General features: G+C 42.6%; 1 protein-coding gene across 1 annotated transcript in view; it reads left to right on the top strand.

Moving 5' to 3' along the window:
* LOC112617106 (CLIP-associating protein 1) overlaps positions 1–16,488 on the top strand; it is a 304,277-nt gene that overhangs the window by 32,743 nt on the left and 255,046 nt on the right. Inside the window, exon 2 of the mRNA XM_025373821.1 lies at positions 9,894–10,373. Coding sequence (XP_025229606.1) covers positions 10,179–10,373 — 195 coding nt within the window. The 5' untranslated portion in view covers positions 9,894–10,178. The remainder of the gene's footprint in view (positions 1–9,893; positions 10,374–16,488) is intronic.

A 16,488-nucleotide genomic window follows, 5' to 3' on the forward strand; every position in this document is an offset into this window, starting at 1 on the left:
CATGAAACTATCATACCTTCTTCCAGAACTGGCTTTAAATTATCATACCCTCTTTCAATCCTATTTTCCAGGGAGATTTTGTTTTTTAAATTTTTTGAGACAGAGTTTTGCTCTTTGTTGCCCAAGCTGGAGTGCAGTGGTGCAATCTCCGCTCACTGCAACCTCTGCCTCCCAGGTTCAAGTGATTCTCTTGTCTCAGACTCCCGAGTAGCTGGGATTACAGGTGCCTGCCACCATGCTAATTTTTGTATTTTTAGTAGAGACGGGGTTTCACTGTGTTGGCCAGGCTGGTCTCGAACTCCTGACCTGAGGTGATCCACCTGCTCTCGCCACCCAAAGTGTTGAGATTACAGGCGTGAGCCACCGCAACTGACCCCAGGGAGATTTTTTAATGTGGTTATTGATTTATTGGTGCTGGTAATTTAATTCCTTCTTGATACTTTCGTATGGAATATTATTTTATTAAGGCTTCTTGAACTCCTTATTTATGATTTGACTTCATGTTTCTTAATTTTCTCCGTCTTATGCCCCACATGCTGTAGCTGAGACATTTTCATGTTTCAGTTAGTAAATGCCCATGCTTTGAACTTTCAGTGGAGTTTGTAGTATAGTGAAAAGAACACAAACTTTGGGGCCAGGCAGCTCTGGTTTTGAATTATTGCTTGACAGTTGTTTTAAAACCTTAGGCAGGTTTTTTGGTTTTGTTATTTATTTATTTATTTATTTTATTCTTATTTTCTGAGACAGAGTCTTGCTTTGTCACCCAGGCTGGAGTGCACTGGCACGATCGTGGCTCACCGCAACTTCCGCCTCCCGGGTTCAAGCGATTCTCCTGTCTCAGCCTCTTGAGTAGCTGGGATTACAGGCGTGTGCCACTACACCCTGCTAATTTCTATATTTTTAGTGGAGACAAGATTTCATCATGTTTGCCAGGCTGGTCTCAAACTTCTGCCCCCCTTGGCCTCTCAAAGTGCTGGGATTACAGGTGTGAGCCACCACGCCTGGCCTGTTTTTGTTTTTTTAACCTTTCTGAGTTGCAGTTCTGTATCTTCAAAATGAGAATAATAATGCCTACTTATCTCACAGGTATCTCACTGTGTCTGCCTTACCACACTTCACCTCCCTCATTTTGCTTATGCTGTTTTTCCTTAAGTGCCATAAGTATTTTTTTTTGTTTGTTTTTGTTTTTTTGAGATGGAGTCTCATTCCCGTTACACTAGCTGGAGTGCAGTTTTGTGATCTCGGCTCACTGCATCCTCCACCTCCCGGGTTCAAGCGATTCTCCTTCCTCAGCCGCCCAAGTAGCTGGGATTACAGGCATGCGCCACTATGCCTGGCTAATTTTTGTATTTTTAGTAGAGATGGGGTTTCGCCATGTTGGCCAGGCTGGTCTCGAACTCCTGATCTCAGGTGATCTGCCTGCCTTGGCCTCCCAAAGTGCTGGGATTCCAGGTGTGAGCCACTGGGCCTGGCCACCATAACTATTGAATGCACATCCTAGCCACATTTTAACACAAAGCTTAAGCTGAATCTTGTTTATATAGTTTTGACTTGGTCATTCCAAGCCTTCTTAATCCATTCCTTCCTCTAAAATTTTCATAGTACTTATTCATATTCCTTATTTGGCAGGTGCAGTGTTTTACTCATTAAAGCTACCAATTATCCATCTTGTGTTTGTGTTGACCTCCGACATTGATAAGCCTTTTGTGTGTATGTATGTCCTGTCCTCTCCAAGTATGTTGGAAGCTCTTTCAAGTGAAGTCATAGACTTATTTCTTTAGTATATTCTACAGTGAGATTTTATATTTGATAAGTTGATGAGTAAATAAAAGTGATTGAGATAGACTGGTAATGGATAAACAGGGTATGTGAATATATTCACTCCATCCATTTATTCATTCGACAAATACCCATTGCGTACATATGTGTTAGATTGAAAAACATGTCACAGTATTTTGTAGCTCCTCCTGTTGATTGGTAGAATCCATTTCCTCACACTTTTTTGTTTGTTTGTTTGTTTGTTTTGTTTTTGAGACAAGAGTCTCACTGTGTCGCCCAGACTGGAGTGCAGTGGTGTGATATCAGCTCACCACAACCTCTGCCTCCCAGGCTCAAGTGATTCTCCTGCCTCAGCCTCTCGAGTAGCTGGGATTACAGGTGCGCACCACCACGCCTGGCTAGTTTTTGGTAGAGATGGGGTTTCACCATGTGGACCAGGCTGGTCTCGAACTCCTGACCTCAGGTGATCCACCTGCCTTGCCCTCCCAAAGTGCTGGGATTACAGGCATGAGCCACTGCCCCCGGCTTCCTCACACTTTCAGTGTGGACTGGCCTTGTGACTTGCTTTTACCAGTAGATTATGGCAGAAGTAACATGCAAGTTGTGGATCTCAGGCCTCAGGAGGCCTGGTAGCCTCCCCCTTTGCCATCTTGGAGTGCTCCAGCCACTACATGATGAACTCTAGGCTATGCCACTGAATGGTTACAGATCATGTGTGGAGAGAGGCCCAGCCAAAAGCCAGCACCAGAGTCCCAGACATGTGAGTGACACCACTGTAGAGCCTTCAGCTGCAGTAAAAATGCCAAATGACTCAGCTGCATGAATAATCCCAGGAAAGGCTAGCACAGGATCTTCCCAGCTGAGCCCAGCCACCTCGTAGACTTATGAGAAATATTAATTCATGATTGTTTTAAGCTACTAAGTATAAATGGTCAGACTTTTAATTTCTTACAAAGAAGTCTACAGTAGACTAAAAATGTTGTCAGAGCTTATGGTTGATTCTGTTCTTCTTTCCATCCCGCATTGTTAATAGTTCTTTACTGATAGTGTGTGTAAGTGCCACAGGTAAATATGGTAATTAAGGGGCTGGAGATAGGTGCTATTTTTTTTTTTTAAAGGCTCTGTGCATTTCCTTTTCCATTCCTAATTTTATTTGATGCATGCTAGAGCTGGTATTCTCCACAGTGCTACTCAGGATTCAAGACCAGAGGCCAAAATTCCCAACTTGATGCCTCTTTTCATTACATCAAGATGTCTTTTTTTATTGTGTGTTCCTTCCTTTTTGTTGAAGTTGGTATTTTTAAACTTTTTCCTGTTGGCCTGCAGCAGAGTTGGCCTATTGTTCTGGTTCCTCCGATAATTTCTACTTTCCAGGGTACTATAAAGGAGCAAGACTAGGACAATTGTCTTGACCTTTTATTGTTTTGTCCCTGTGGACCAAGATGATGTGACAGGAAAAGGTTGAGCTGCTTGGAACCTAACTACTGTAGTGGGGGCATAGAATGTTGGTGTTGGGGAATGAAAGGGGTTTGGGTTTGGGAAGAGTTGGACCATTTTTTTAGAAATATCTGAAATGTGTCCCTTTTCTCAGGTGACGACTGATACAGTGACATTTAATGTGTTCAGTAGCCTTCATAGTAGATCTTGCTAAAGGAGAAAACTTTTCCTGATGAAGAATAAAGATGTTTTGCTATTGTCACCTCCTCTACTGTTTCTTCTGTATCATTTTAATGTCTCTCATGTTCTTTAGGAAAATGTATGAAAATTGAACTTTTTTTTGGACTCAGAAATAGTGTTACCTTCTGAATAATCTCTGATGTGAACACTGCTGTAAGATAATTCTCTGTAACACTACTCTTTTGAACATTGATTATAGAACCGACTGCAGGGATTGTAAATGGTAGTTCATGATCTCACTAAGGGCAGGCAAGGGCTGAGTCCTGTTTTGTTTTGTTTTGTTTTTTTTGTATCCTAGTGCCTCCCATTATGTCTTGAATATAATAGACCTGATTTTTACTTAGCTCAGCCATAAGTGACCACTGGTTATGGTTAACTTGAGACCTAGGTTTCCTTAATCTACCTTTCCCTCATGGAGAGTCTGGGCAGGATATGGGTGGATGGAAGAGAGTTTTACTTCCTCCTCCAGCTCCATCAGCTCCTCTTCCTCCTCCTCCAACTTCTCTAACTTCACCTCTTTCTCCTCCTTTTTCTCCTTCTCCAACTCCCTCAACTCCTCCTCCTCTTTTCCCTCTCCAACTTCTCTAATTCCTCCTCTTCCTCTTCCTGCCACTTTTCCTCCTCCTCCAGGTCCTTCTCCTCCTCTTTCAATTCTTCCAAATCCTCCTCCTCCAACTCCTCCAATTTCTCCTTCTCCAGTTACTCTTCCTCCTGTAACTCCTCCTCCTCATGCTCCACTTCCTCTTGTAACTCCTTCTCCTCCTCCAGTTCCTCTTCCTCCTGTAACTCCTCCTTCGTCTCATGTTCCTCTTCCTCCTGTAACTCCTCCTCCAGCTCCTCTTCCACCTGTACCTCCTTCTCATCCTCTTCCTCCTGCAACTCTTCCAACTCCTCCTCCTCCAGTTCCTCTTCTTCCTCCTCCTGTAACTCTTCCTCCTCCTTATCCTCTTCCTCCTGTAACTCCTCCAACTCCTCCTCCAGTTCCTCTTCCTCCTGTAACTCTTCCAACTCCTCATCCAGTTCCTCTTCCTCCTGTAACTCCTCCAACTCCTCCAGTGCCTCTTCCTCCTGTAATTCCTCCAACTCCTCATCCAGTTCCTCTTCCTCCTGTAACTTCTACTCCTCCTCCAGTTCCTCTTCCTCCTGTAACTCCTCCAATTCCTCCTCCTCCAGTTCCTCTTCCTCCCGTAACTCCTCCTCCTCCTCTTCTCCAGTTCCTCTTCTTCCTGTAACTCCTCCAACTCCTCTTCCTCCAGTTTCTCTTCCTCCCGTAACTCCTCCTCCTCCTCTTCTCCAGTTCCTCTTCCTCCTGTAACTCCTCCACCAGTTCCTGTTTCTCCTGTAACTCTTCCACCTCCTCCTCCAGTTCCTCTTTCTCCTGTAACTCCTCTCCTCCTCCAGTTCCTCTTCCTCCTGTAACTCCTCCAACTCCTCCTCCGTCAGTTCCTCTTCCTCCTGTAACTCCTCCAGATTCTCTTCCTCCTGTAACTCCTCCTCCTCCTTCTACAGTTCCTCTTCCTCCTGTAACTCCTCCAATTCCCCTTCCTCCTGTAACTTCTCCACCTCCTCCAGTTCCTCTTCCTCCTGTAACTCTTCCTCCTCCTCCTTATCCTCTTCTTGTAACTCCTCCACCTCCTCCTCTTCCTTCTCCAGTTCCTCTTCCTCCTGTAACTCCTCCTCCTCTTCCAGCTCCCCTTCCTCCTGTAACTTCTCCTCTTCCTCCTGTAACTAACTCTTCCTCCTCCTCCTCCTTATCCTCTTCCTCCTGTAACTCCTCCAACTCCTCCTCCTCCAGTTCCTTTTCCTCCTGTAACTCCTCCTCCTCCTCCAGTTCTTCGTCCTCTCCTAAATCATCCTCCTCCTCCTGCTCCTCTTCCTTCTGTAACTCCTCCTCCTCAGGCTCCTCTTCCTCCTGTAACTTCTCCTCCTCCAGCTCCTCTTCCTCCTGTAACTCCTCCTCCTTCTTCTCTTACTCCTCCAAGTCATTCTTTTTTCCTCTTATTTTCTAAGTTTTCTGCATTTTAAAATACAATTATTTTTTGATTTGTCTTTTTATGATTTAATTGTAAATGTTTAGAAAACTCTTCCTAGAGTATACAGGGAGGAGAACACATATATTTATTTGTTTTGATAGCTAAAAATATTTCTGAAAGGATACATGGGAAACTGGTGACATTACTTGCTTATTATTTATTTATTTATTTATTTTGAGACGGAGTCTTGCTCTGTCCCCCAGGCTGGAGTGCAGTGGCGCAATCTCGGCTCACTGCAACCTCCGCCTCCCGGGTTCTGAAAGGATACATGGGAAACTGGTGACATTACTTGCTTATTATTTATTTATTTATTTATTTATTTATTTTGAGACGGAGTCTTGCTCTGTCCCCTAGGCTGGAGTGCAGTGGCGCAATCTCGGCTCACTGCAACCTCTGCCTCCCAGGTTCACGCCATTCTCCTGCCTCAGCCTCCCAAGTAGCTGGGACTACAGGCGCCCGCCACTACGCCCGGCTAATTTTTTGTATTCTTTAGTAGAGACGGGGTTTCACCGTGTTAGCCAGGATGGTCTCGATCTCCTGACCTTGTGATCCGCCCGCCTCGGCCTCCTAAAGTGCTGGGATTACAGGCGTGAGCCACCACGCCTGGCCTTATTTATTTATTTTTTGAGATGCAGTCTCTCTCTGTTGCCAGGCTGGAGTGCAGTGGCGTGATCTCGGCTCACTGCAACCTCTGACTCCCTGCTTCAAGCGATTCTCCTGCCTCAGCCTCCCGAGTAGCTGGGATTACAGGCACGTGCCACCATGCCCAGCTAATTTTTGTATTTTTAATAGAGACGGGGTTTCACCATGTTGGCCAGGTTCGTCTCCATTTCCTGACCTCGTGATCCACCCGCCTCGACCTCCCAAAGTGCTGAGATGACAGGCGTGAGCCACTGCGCCTGGCCATTACTTGCTTTTAAGGAGAGACACGGGGTGGCTGGGAGGGTCAGGGGTGGAAGGCGGGTCTTGCACTTTTGTACCTTGTGAATTTGGAACTATGTGATTAATATTCCCTGAAAGTAGAGATGTAGAAAACACACAAAAGCATAAAAAAAGTCCAAAAACATCAGTTTAGTAAGAATAAGTGTAAGAGATAATAGTTACCTTGTTTTAGGAAGAAAAAGGAGAATTCAATCCGCTTAAAGCCTAGGGGCTTCCAGTCTCTTTCATTGTTTGCATTTCGTTCATAGGAATTTGTGACCTATTTCTGAGTGTACAAAGCCTTTATTGCATAATTACGTTCAAGAAGCATAAGCTTATTTGTTAGAAATCTTATTCAATTCTAGTTGACGGGGAGGTTTTCTGATGATATATTTTTATAAATCATGGTAGGGAGACCTGAACAAATGGGATCTTTCCTAGTGTTTACTTAAGGAATGGAGACCTTGCTCTCTTGCCTGTTGCTTCCTAGCTAAACAGGAAATCTGACCTCTTCTTGAGTCAAAACAGAATTAGGCTAAGACTTCTAATAATGTTTTCAAGGTGGGGAAAGGAAACTCATTGTCCATGCAACCTTGGAAAATTGCTTACCTTTACTTTACCTCAATTTCTTAATCTATAAATAAGGATGTTAACACCTACTTTATAAAATTGAAGAATTAGAGATGGTATTGTATAAATCAGTATTACATAAGCACAGAACCTGACACCTCATGTAGCTCCTTAAATTTTATTATTTTATTATTATTATTATTGGTTAGTATCTGTTCATTTTAGGCCCCTTGAAGGAGTAAACACTATGAAATTGTTTTTCATTGAGAATGAATGAAAATGAATGATAGTTGTTTAGGGGAAGAAGGAGTAGTATATCAGTTATCTGTTACTGTGTAACCAACTGCTATGAATATAGTGGCTTAAATAAAACAACAATGAAGTGTTATTTCTCATAATTCTGTGGTTTGGCTTGGTGGCTTTTCTGCTTATTTCCTTACACTTACTGGCATCACTGCAGTCGGATGACGACTGGAATGGGTAGATGGTCCCAGATGGTCTCACTCACATGTCTGGCAGTTGCTGCTGGCTGTTGGTCAGAGCATGTTGGTTCCCCACGTGGCCTTTCATGTCCAACAGGCTAGACCAGCTTCCTTACAGCATGGCCATCCCAGGGCAGCATTCTAAGAGGGCAAGTTCCATTGCTTGCATAGCAAGTCTCTGCTTGCTTTTGTAGTTGCTGATTTCTCAGGGTTAAGCCCAGAGTCACCGCAGGAGGGAACTTGGACTCCACCTTGGTGAGGGAGGAGTAGCAAAGAATTTGTGCCCATTTTTAATACACCATCAGCCTGGTGCTTATTTGGTCTGCTTCTTGGACTAATATTAGGTCTGGAAGAAATCCTTTTGGTTTCTTAAGTTTTCCCGTGTCGTTGATACCTTCTTTCGTCCAACATAAGAGATGATAAAGGAACTGGAAGTATCATATTTGTACTAAAAATTGGAATGAAGGATAATAGCTGCTTTTGAAGCTCTTTCCTGTGAGGGAGGGACTAGTTCCAGCATTTGGAAGTGACTGGAAAGCAGATCTCTCCTCAATATAAGGAAGGATTGCTCTGTGAGCTACTAAGTCCTGTTGAATGCTATCCCTCCCTCACTCTTCTGTGTTGTTGGAAGCAGTAAAGTAGAAGATGGATAGTTATGTGCTGGGGCTTTGAAGGAGGGTTTTCCTCACTGAGTGACTTGATGTATGTGATTCCATACCTCAGAAAGAATCTCAATGTTTTTATGTTGAGATGAGGGGTGGGGATGGGGTGGTATTAGAAAGGGAGAGAATTGCTGTGTTCAGACTGTGAGTTATTCTACTGAGAATTTTAATTTTACTTTATTTAGAAAACAAAGATATATTTTCTGGAAACTTTGAAAGTTGGGACTTACTATTGGTGTGAAAAAAACTTCAATTTGGCACAGTATCAGGGAGGTACTAAATCTTGAAGATAGGTTTCCTATGGGTCTTCTTGGTTTAAAATGAAAGGAATTAAGTAATGGTTTTAGGATAAGTAAGAAATAAATGTGTACAATGCTCCAGCAGCTGTAGGTTAACGAGAGAGCTTATGCAATTTGTGTAGTTAAAACAGTTTTGGGTACTTTTCCCATATCATGTACTTTGCCCTACTCAAACATGATTTTGCGATCTCCTAATTTTAATATCAAAACACTAGGCCCAAATGGTGCTATTGTTAGCCGAGAATACTGTGTCAATAACTGATCAGAATATGAGCCTGTTGCCTTTCTCTTTTTTTATTGAGACAGAGTCTTGCTCTGTCACCCAGGGTGGAGTGCAGTTTCACTGTGTCAGCTTACTGCAACCTCCGTCTCCTGGGTTCAAGCAATACTCATGCCTCAGCCTCCCGAGTAGCTGGGATTACAGGTGTCTACCACCACGCCCGGCTAGTTTTTATATTTTTAGTGGAGATGGGATTTCACCATGTTGACCAGGCTGGTCTTGAACTCCTGACCTGCCTTGGCCTCCCAAAGTGCTGGGATTATAGGTGTGAGCCACCGTGCCCAGCCTTTTTTTTTTTTGAGACGGAGTTGTGCTCTGTCACCCAGGCTAGAATATAATGGCGCGATCTTGGCTTACTGCAAGCTCCGCCTCCTGGGTTCAAGCAATTCTCCTGCCTCAGCCTCCTGAGTAGCTGGGACTATAGGCACTGCCACTATGCCCAGCTGATTTTTGTATTTTTAGTAGAGACGGGATTTCACCATGTTGGTCAGGCTGGTCTCGAACTCCTGACCTCAAATGATCTGCCTGCCCCGGCCTCCCAAAGTGTTGGGATTACAGGCGTGAGCCACTGCGCCCACCTCCTTTCTCTTTTTGTGTCTTTCTTTTCTTTGTTGTAGGGAGGAGGAGGTGGAGGCTACCACTTACTCCATTGTAAAGTAGTGTGATGTAGGTGCTGCCCTTGACTTTGTTTAATGTGACCGAGCCAGCCACTTTGGTCAACAGTGTTTTCTGTGGAGCCTTCCTCATTTCCCATACTTGGTTTTTTTTTTTTTTTTTTTTTTTAAGAAGACTGAGAGTAAGGCAATAAGCTGCAGTACCTACAGTGATTCAGACACAGAGTGGTGTTAGATTTCTGGTGGGAGATAGAATTGAAGTTACAAATAAATACTCTAGCTAAAGCAGAAGATTGCTTTCCTGACTGGTGCATTTACAAGCTGGGAAATTGTGGAAAACATCGACCCGCCAACTGTGTGGCTCATTGGCTCTTCTTTGGGCTTCGATGTTCTTCCTGATAAAAATAATAATTATGTTATTCCGATATGGTTGCCAAGCCGTTCGTGCTTCTCACTCTGCTTGTGACTATAAATGATTCTGCAGCATGAATTGCTTTGTCTTTGATTTAATGTTTCGTAACATTTGAGTGTTGTGTTATCTGTGCTAATTTGTCGTTCTCTTCTCTTACTTTTCAGAATGGACTGCTGAATTATGAAGTATTTCAGACCCAATAGTAGACCATCACTCTGCCACTCACTCCTTTATCTCCTACTAGTTATTTAAATTGGACTTTTAATATCCTACCAGCTGCTCTTCAGACACACATGGTGCATTGTTGCCATTCCCCAGATTGCATCTTTGAAACACAGGCTCTTAGTAACCTTCAGCGAACAAAGAGGCAACCTCCCAGATACGTCTGCTGGGAGGGAGTCATCCTGACTGCCCTCTAGCTTTTGCTGGATCTGGATTTGAATTCCACTATGGAGCCTCGCATGGAGTCCTGCCTGGCGCAGGTGTTGCAGAAGGATGTGGGGAAACGATTGCAGGTTGGCCAAGAACTGATAGACTATTTCTCAGACAAACAGAAGTCTGCTGACCTTGAGCATGACCAGACCATGTTAGATAAACTTGTGGATGGACTTGCTACCTCTTGGGTGAACTCTAGCAATTACAAGGTAAGCTGTGCTTTAGAAGGCACTTTTGGAGGTGGCTGGGCTGCACTGGTAGATCAAAATTGACCCTTATAAAAATGCCTTGTGAGCAGTCAGCATGCTTCCTTGGTTTCCAGTAAGATACTCAATCAGATTGTGGCCTTGGGTTGTTTCATTCTGGAGAAAGTAGAGTTTTCTTTGATACTCATTGAAGATCAAAAAATTCTTATCCTTTAGCACTTTGACAGAAGGTCAAGTGAACAGATAAGGGGAGGCTTTTTTTTGTTGGAAAGTTGGCAAGCATTTGTAGCCTTGAAGTTAATGTGTATGTTGTGTTTTGCAGCAAATAGGTCCTGAGACCTTGGTGAGTTGCCCTTTATAAATAACAAATGTCTTCACTGATTTTCCCTGGGGGATTGAATTGGTAATAGCGTGTGGAGCATTTTACCTTCAGGTCACTGTTGTGAAGCTGGCCCAGGTACCTGGACAGAAATAGGTTGTCAAGGACTTTTCTGTGACCTATGTGTAATGGCCTAGAGGATATCCTTCAGGATATAAAGGTCAAGGCTGTTCATGTGACCTTGGCAGGGGCTGGGGGTGGGGGCCAGGTCCCATGGGTCAAATGAGTTGTGAAGGTTGACCATTTTACCTTTCAGAGACAGTTTTTGTGAATGAAAACTAGATTGAACTTGAAGTGCTGAAGAGGTGGTGTTCCTTTCTCTGCTTCCTCCCCTATCCCCATCCCCTTACTCTCTCTTTTCATTTCCCTAGAGGGTGGCCCCTTTGGGTCAAGGTTGAGATGGAAGGAAGAGTGGAAAGCTTGCACGACTGCTAATAGGTGCTATAGACATTATAGAAGGGGCTTACAGAAATAGAATATTTTGTGCTGTTTTCATTGACTCAATCTTTTGAGATTGGTTTGGACTTAAAAAGTCACAGGACTCCTTTGCTCTGGTATGTACTCTGTTTTCTAAATACGTTACCTATGGCGCTAATACTTCACTCATCACTGGATATAACATTTATCCTACCTGTCTTCACATATTTATTTTCGAGACTGAGTCTGACTGCAGCCTCTACCTCCTGGGCTCAAGCAGTCCTCCCACTTCAGCCTCTCAAGTAGCTGGGACTACAGACGTGCACCCCCATGCCCAACTAATTTTTGTATTTTTGTACAGACAAGGTTTTGCCATGTTGCCCAGGCTGATCTTGAACTCCTGGCCTCAAGTAAGCCACCCGCCTCCTCGTCCCAAAGTGCTGGGATTACACTTTGGGACGAGTGCTGGTACGCCTGTGCCACCGCGCCCAGCCTATCCTACTTGTCTTAAAACTCTGGCTAAAATTCTATTTCATTCATCTGTTTATTCACTTAGCTGAAATTATCAGTTGCTTCTTACGTGTTTCGCATTGGTGCTGGATGGTGGGAGTGTTAAAAGAGATGAGAGGTGATAGAGTCTAGTCACTACAATTTTGTTCTTTCTTAAAAGTTATTTGTAAAAATTGACAAATAATTTTACATACTCGTGGGATACCTAATGATGTTTTGATGAATATAATTTGTAGTGATCAGGTCAGGGTAATTAGTATATCCATCATCTCAAACATTTATCATTTCTTTGTGTTGGGAACGTTTAATATCCTCCTTCTAGCTAATTGAAACTATATTACTGTTAACTCTAGTCATCCTACAGTGGTATATAACACCAGAAGTTATTCCTCCTGTCTAACTGTAATTTTGTATTCTTTAACAAATCTCTTCCTACTCCTCTCTTCCTCCTATCCTTCCCAGCCTCTGCTATCCTCTCTTCTGCTTTTAACGTATGCGATCAACTTTTATTTAGCTTCACATATGAGTGAGAACATGTGGTGTTTAGCTTTCTGTTCCTGGCTTATTTCACTTAAGATAACACCCTCTAGTTCCATCCATGTTGGCTGTGAAGGACAGGATTTTATTCTTTTTCATGGCTGAATAATACTCCATTGAATATATATACCGTATTTTCTTTATCTATTCTCTGTTGTTGGACATATAGGTTCATTCTTTGCTGTTGTGAATAGTGCTGCAGTGAACATGGGGGAGCAGATATCTCTTCCATATTCTGATTTCTTTTCATTTGGATAAATTCCCACTAGTGGAATTGCTGGATCCTATGGTAGTTCTGTTCATAGTTTTTTAAGGAACTTCCATACTGTTTTCCATAGTGGCTGTTCTAGTTTACTTTCCCACCAACAGTGGGAAAATGATAAATGCTGCATCCTCATCAGCATTTATTATTTTTTGTCTTTTTGATAATAGCCAACCTAACAGGGGTGAGATGATACCTCAGTGTGGTTTTGGTTTGCATTTCCCTCATGATTAGTGATGTCGAACATTTTTTCATATGTTTGTTGGTCATTGGTATGTCTTTCTTTGAGAAATGTCTGTTCAGATTATTTGTCGATTTTAAAAATTGGATATATATATTTTTTTCTGTTGAGATATTTGAGTTCCTTGTTTATTCTAGATATTAACCCCCTGTCTGGCTGGTCCAATGGTAATGAGTTATCAGAATTTAACATAGTGTCACTAAAGTTGGTATATGACTCCCCACTGCTAAATTTGACTGGCTTCAAAAAAAAAAATCTCCTGTCAGAGGAGTAATTTGCAAATATCTTCTCCCATTCTGTAGCTTGTCTTTTTACCTTGTTGTTTCTTGGTTGCCCTGAAGTTTTTTAGTTTATTATAATCCCATTTGTTCATTTTTGGTTTTGTTGCTTGTGCTTTTGAGGTCTTATTTATAAAGTATTTTCCCAGACTAATGTCCTGAAACATTTCTTAAATGTTTTCATCTAGTAGTTTTATCGTTTTGAGTCTTACATTTAGGTCTTTGATCCATTTACACTTGATTTTGTATAGAGTGAGAGATGGGGATCTAGTTTATTCTTCTGCATCTGGATATCCAGTTTTCCCAGTATCATTTATTGAAGAGACTGGCCTTTCCCCAGTGAGTGTTCTTGGTACCTTTGTCAAAAGTCAGTTGGCCGTAGATACCTGGATTAATTTCTGTGTTCCCTGTTTTGTTCCATTGGCCTATGTGTCTGTTTTTATGATAGTACCAGGTTGTTTTGGTTATTACAGCTTTGTAGTTTACTTTGAGGTCTGTTAGTGTGATGCCTCTAGCTTTGTTCTTTTTGCTCAGGGTTGCTTTGGCTATTCAGGGTCTTTTGTGGTTCCATACAAATTTTGGGACCTTTTTTTCTATTTCTGTGAAGAATGTCATTGATATTTTGGTAGAATGGCATTCAATCTGTAGATTGCTATTGTCATTTTAACTATATTAATTCCTCCAATCCATGAGCATGTGATGTCTTTCTATTTGTTTGTATCCTCTTCAGTCTCTTTTATCAGTGTTTTGTAGTTTTCCTTGTAGAAGTCTTTCATCTCCTTGTAGAGGTCTTTCATCTCCTTGGTTAAATTTATTCCTAGGTATTTTATTTTTGGTAGCTGTCATAAATGGAGTTGCCTCCTTCTTCTTCTTTTGTTTTTTGGAGACGGAGTCTTGCTCTTTTGCCCAGGCTGGAGTGCAGTGGCATAATCTCAGCTCACTGCAACCTCCGCCTCCTGGGTTCAAGCGATTGTCCTGCCTCAGCTTCCTGAGTATCTGGGACTGTAGGCGTGCACCACCATACCCGGCTAATTTTTGTATTTTTAGTAGAGACGGGGTTTCACCACATTGGCCAGGCTGGTTTCGAACTCGTGACCTCTGGTGATCCAGTCGCCTTGGCCTCCCGAAGTGCTGGGATTATAGGCGTGAGCCACTGTGCCCTGCCGGAATTGCCTTCTTGATTTCTTTTTTAGCTAGTTTGTTGTTTGGTGTATAGAAATGCTCATTTTTGTATATTTTGTATCCTGTAACTGTACTGATTTCGGTCATCAGTGGTAAGAGTTTTTTGGTAGAATCTTTGGGTTTTTCTGTATATGAGATCATGTCATCTGCAAATAGGGACAATTTTACCTACTCTTTCCAATTTGGATGCCTTTTATTTCTTCTCTTGCCTAATTGCTCTGGGAAGGACTTCCAGTACTATGTTGAATAAGAGGGTGAGAGTGGGCATATTTATACTGTTCTAGTTCTTAAAAGCTGAAAGCGGGCTGGGTGCGATGGCTCATGCCTGTAATCCCAGCACTTTGGGCGGCTGAAGCAGGCAGATCATGAGGTCAGGAGTTCGAGACTAGCCTGGCCAACGTGGTGAAACCCCATCTCTACTAAAAATACAAAAATTAGCCGGGCATGGTGGCACATGTCTGTAATCCCAGCTTCTCGGGAGGCTGAGGCAGGAGAATTGCTTAAACCCGGGAGGCAGAAGTTGCAGTGAGCCAAGAGCATGCCACTGCATTCCAGCCTGGGTGACAGAGCAAGACTCCATCTCAAAAAAAAAAAAAAAAAAAAAAGCTGAAAGCTTTTCCTCATTCAGTCAGATGTTATCTGTTATCTACGGTTGTTACATTTTTAAGGTCTGTGAAATCACTTTGTCTGTGTTTTTGAGTCACAACTCCACCACTTTTTCTATGTGCATATTAGTATGCTTCTAAGAGTAATTGGAAACTGACTCAAATGACCTAAAGTTCTCCAAGGAAATCTAGTGTCTCAAATAAATCCAGTAGTAGTTAAGGCAATGTCCTGGGAAGGAGAATATCTTCTTGTGCCTTTCACTTGGGGAAGGAAACCTTTCTCAGAAGCTCCCCAGCAGACTTTTCTTTCATCACATTTGCCAGAGTGGCTTTGCGTGCCCACCTCAGCACCACTGGAAAACGAGTGTCCGTAATTTCTTTTGAATGTCATGCTTAACCTACTGGTCTTAAGTAGGGGCCTCCCTTGAGTGAAGCATGTGACCATGTGAAAGAGGGCGGATACTTGAATAGTGTCAGGCTCGTAATAGGAAAAGGAGGTTTGGGATGGAACTGGGTTAGCATGGATGTTAAATTATTAGGTTGGTGCGAAAGTAATTGTCTTCAAGGAACTCGTAGTCTATGGAGAGGAAACTGATAAATAAACAAGTTACAGAACAGTGTAATGTGTGCAGTAATGCAAATATACAGAGTTCTGTGGAAAGACAGAAGAAGAAAGTAGTAACACTGTCTAAAGGAAATGAGAAGTTTGAAGGTTGGTTGGTTTTTCCAGAATGACATTTGCAGGGTTACAGAGGAGTGAAAGATTCAGACTTGACTCTTGGTGAAGTAATTCCTAAGCAAAGACAGATTAGTGTGAAGGAAAGTCAGGAAGTTGGAGTTTACTACTAACTTGCTTGTAACCATGGACAACTCAGTTAACCTGTTTGTACGATGCAGATGTTAGACTAGATAATCTCTTGGGAGCCCTCAAGCTCTAATATGTTATATGACTTAATAGAGGTGGTCTTTGCACTCAAGGGCCATGTCTTATGGTTTGTAAGTTCTCTAAGTGTAGTGGCAGCATCTGCATGTTCACATCTGGAGCCCAGAGTATGGAACATTGTGGGTGCTCAACAAGTACTGGTTCCATGAGTGATCTCAGGAACATAGACTCCTCAGCCACGTGTTGCTGGTTGCTTTACCGAAACCTGGAAACTACCTTTTAGGTCCTACTTCCCTTTTTTTCTTAATTATAAATCAAGATTTTAAAAATTGAATTCCTGAGGTACAGTTTCAGCTTTATTTGTCATTTCTTTAATAGATAATTCCTTTAATATTTTAGATTAAAGGGATTAGCTTTATATTTAACAAAACTTTGAAGCTTGGCTTCTTGAATTTTTTTTTTTTTTTTGACAGAGTCTCACTCTGCCACCCAGGCTGGAGTGTAGTGGCACGATCTTGGCTCAATGTAACCTTTGCTTCCTGGTTCAAATGATTCTTGTGCCTCAGCCTCCTGAGTAGCTGGGATTACAGGCGTGTGCCACCATGTCTGGCTAATTTTTTTCTGTACTTTTAGTAGAGACGGGGCTTTGCCATGTTGGCCAGGCTGGTCTCGAACTCCTGACTTCCAGTGATTTGGCTGCCTCAGCCTCTCAGAGTGCTGGGATTACAGGCATGAGCCACTACACCTGACCTTGTAACCTTGGCTTCTTGAACTTTTTTTTTTTTTAGACAGAGTCTTGCTCTGTCGCCCAGGCTGGAGTGCAG

Source organism: Theropithecus gelada, unplaced genomic scaffold, assembly GCF_003255815.1.
Source record: "Theropithecus gelada isolate Dixy unplaced genomic scaffold, Tgel_1.0 HiC_scaffold_15883, whole genome shotgun sequence".
Lineage (NCBI taxonomy): Eukaryota > Metazoa > Chordata > Mammalia > Primates > Cercopithecidae > Theropithecus > Theropithecus gelada.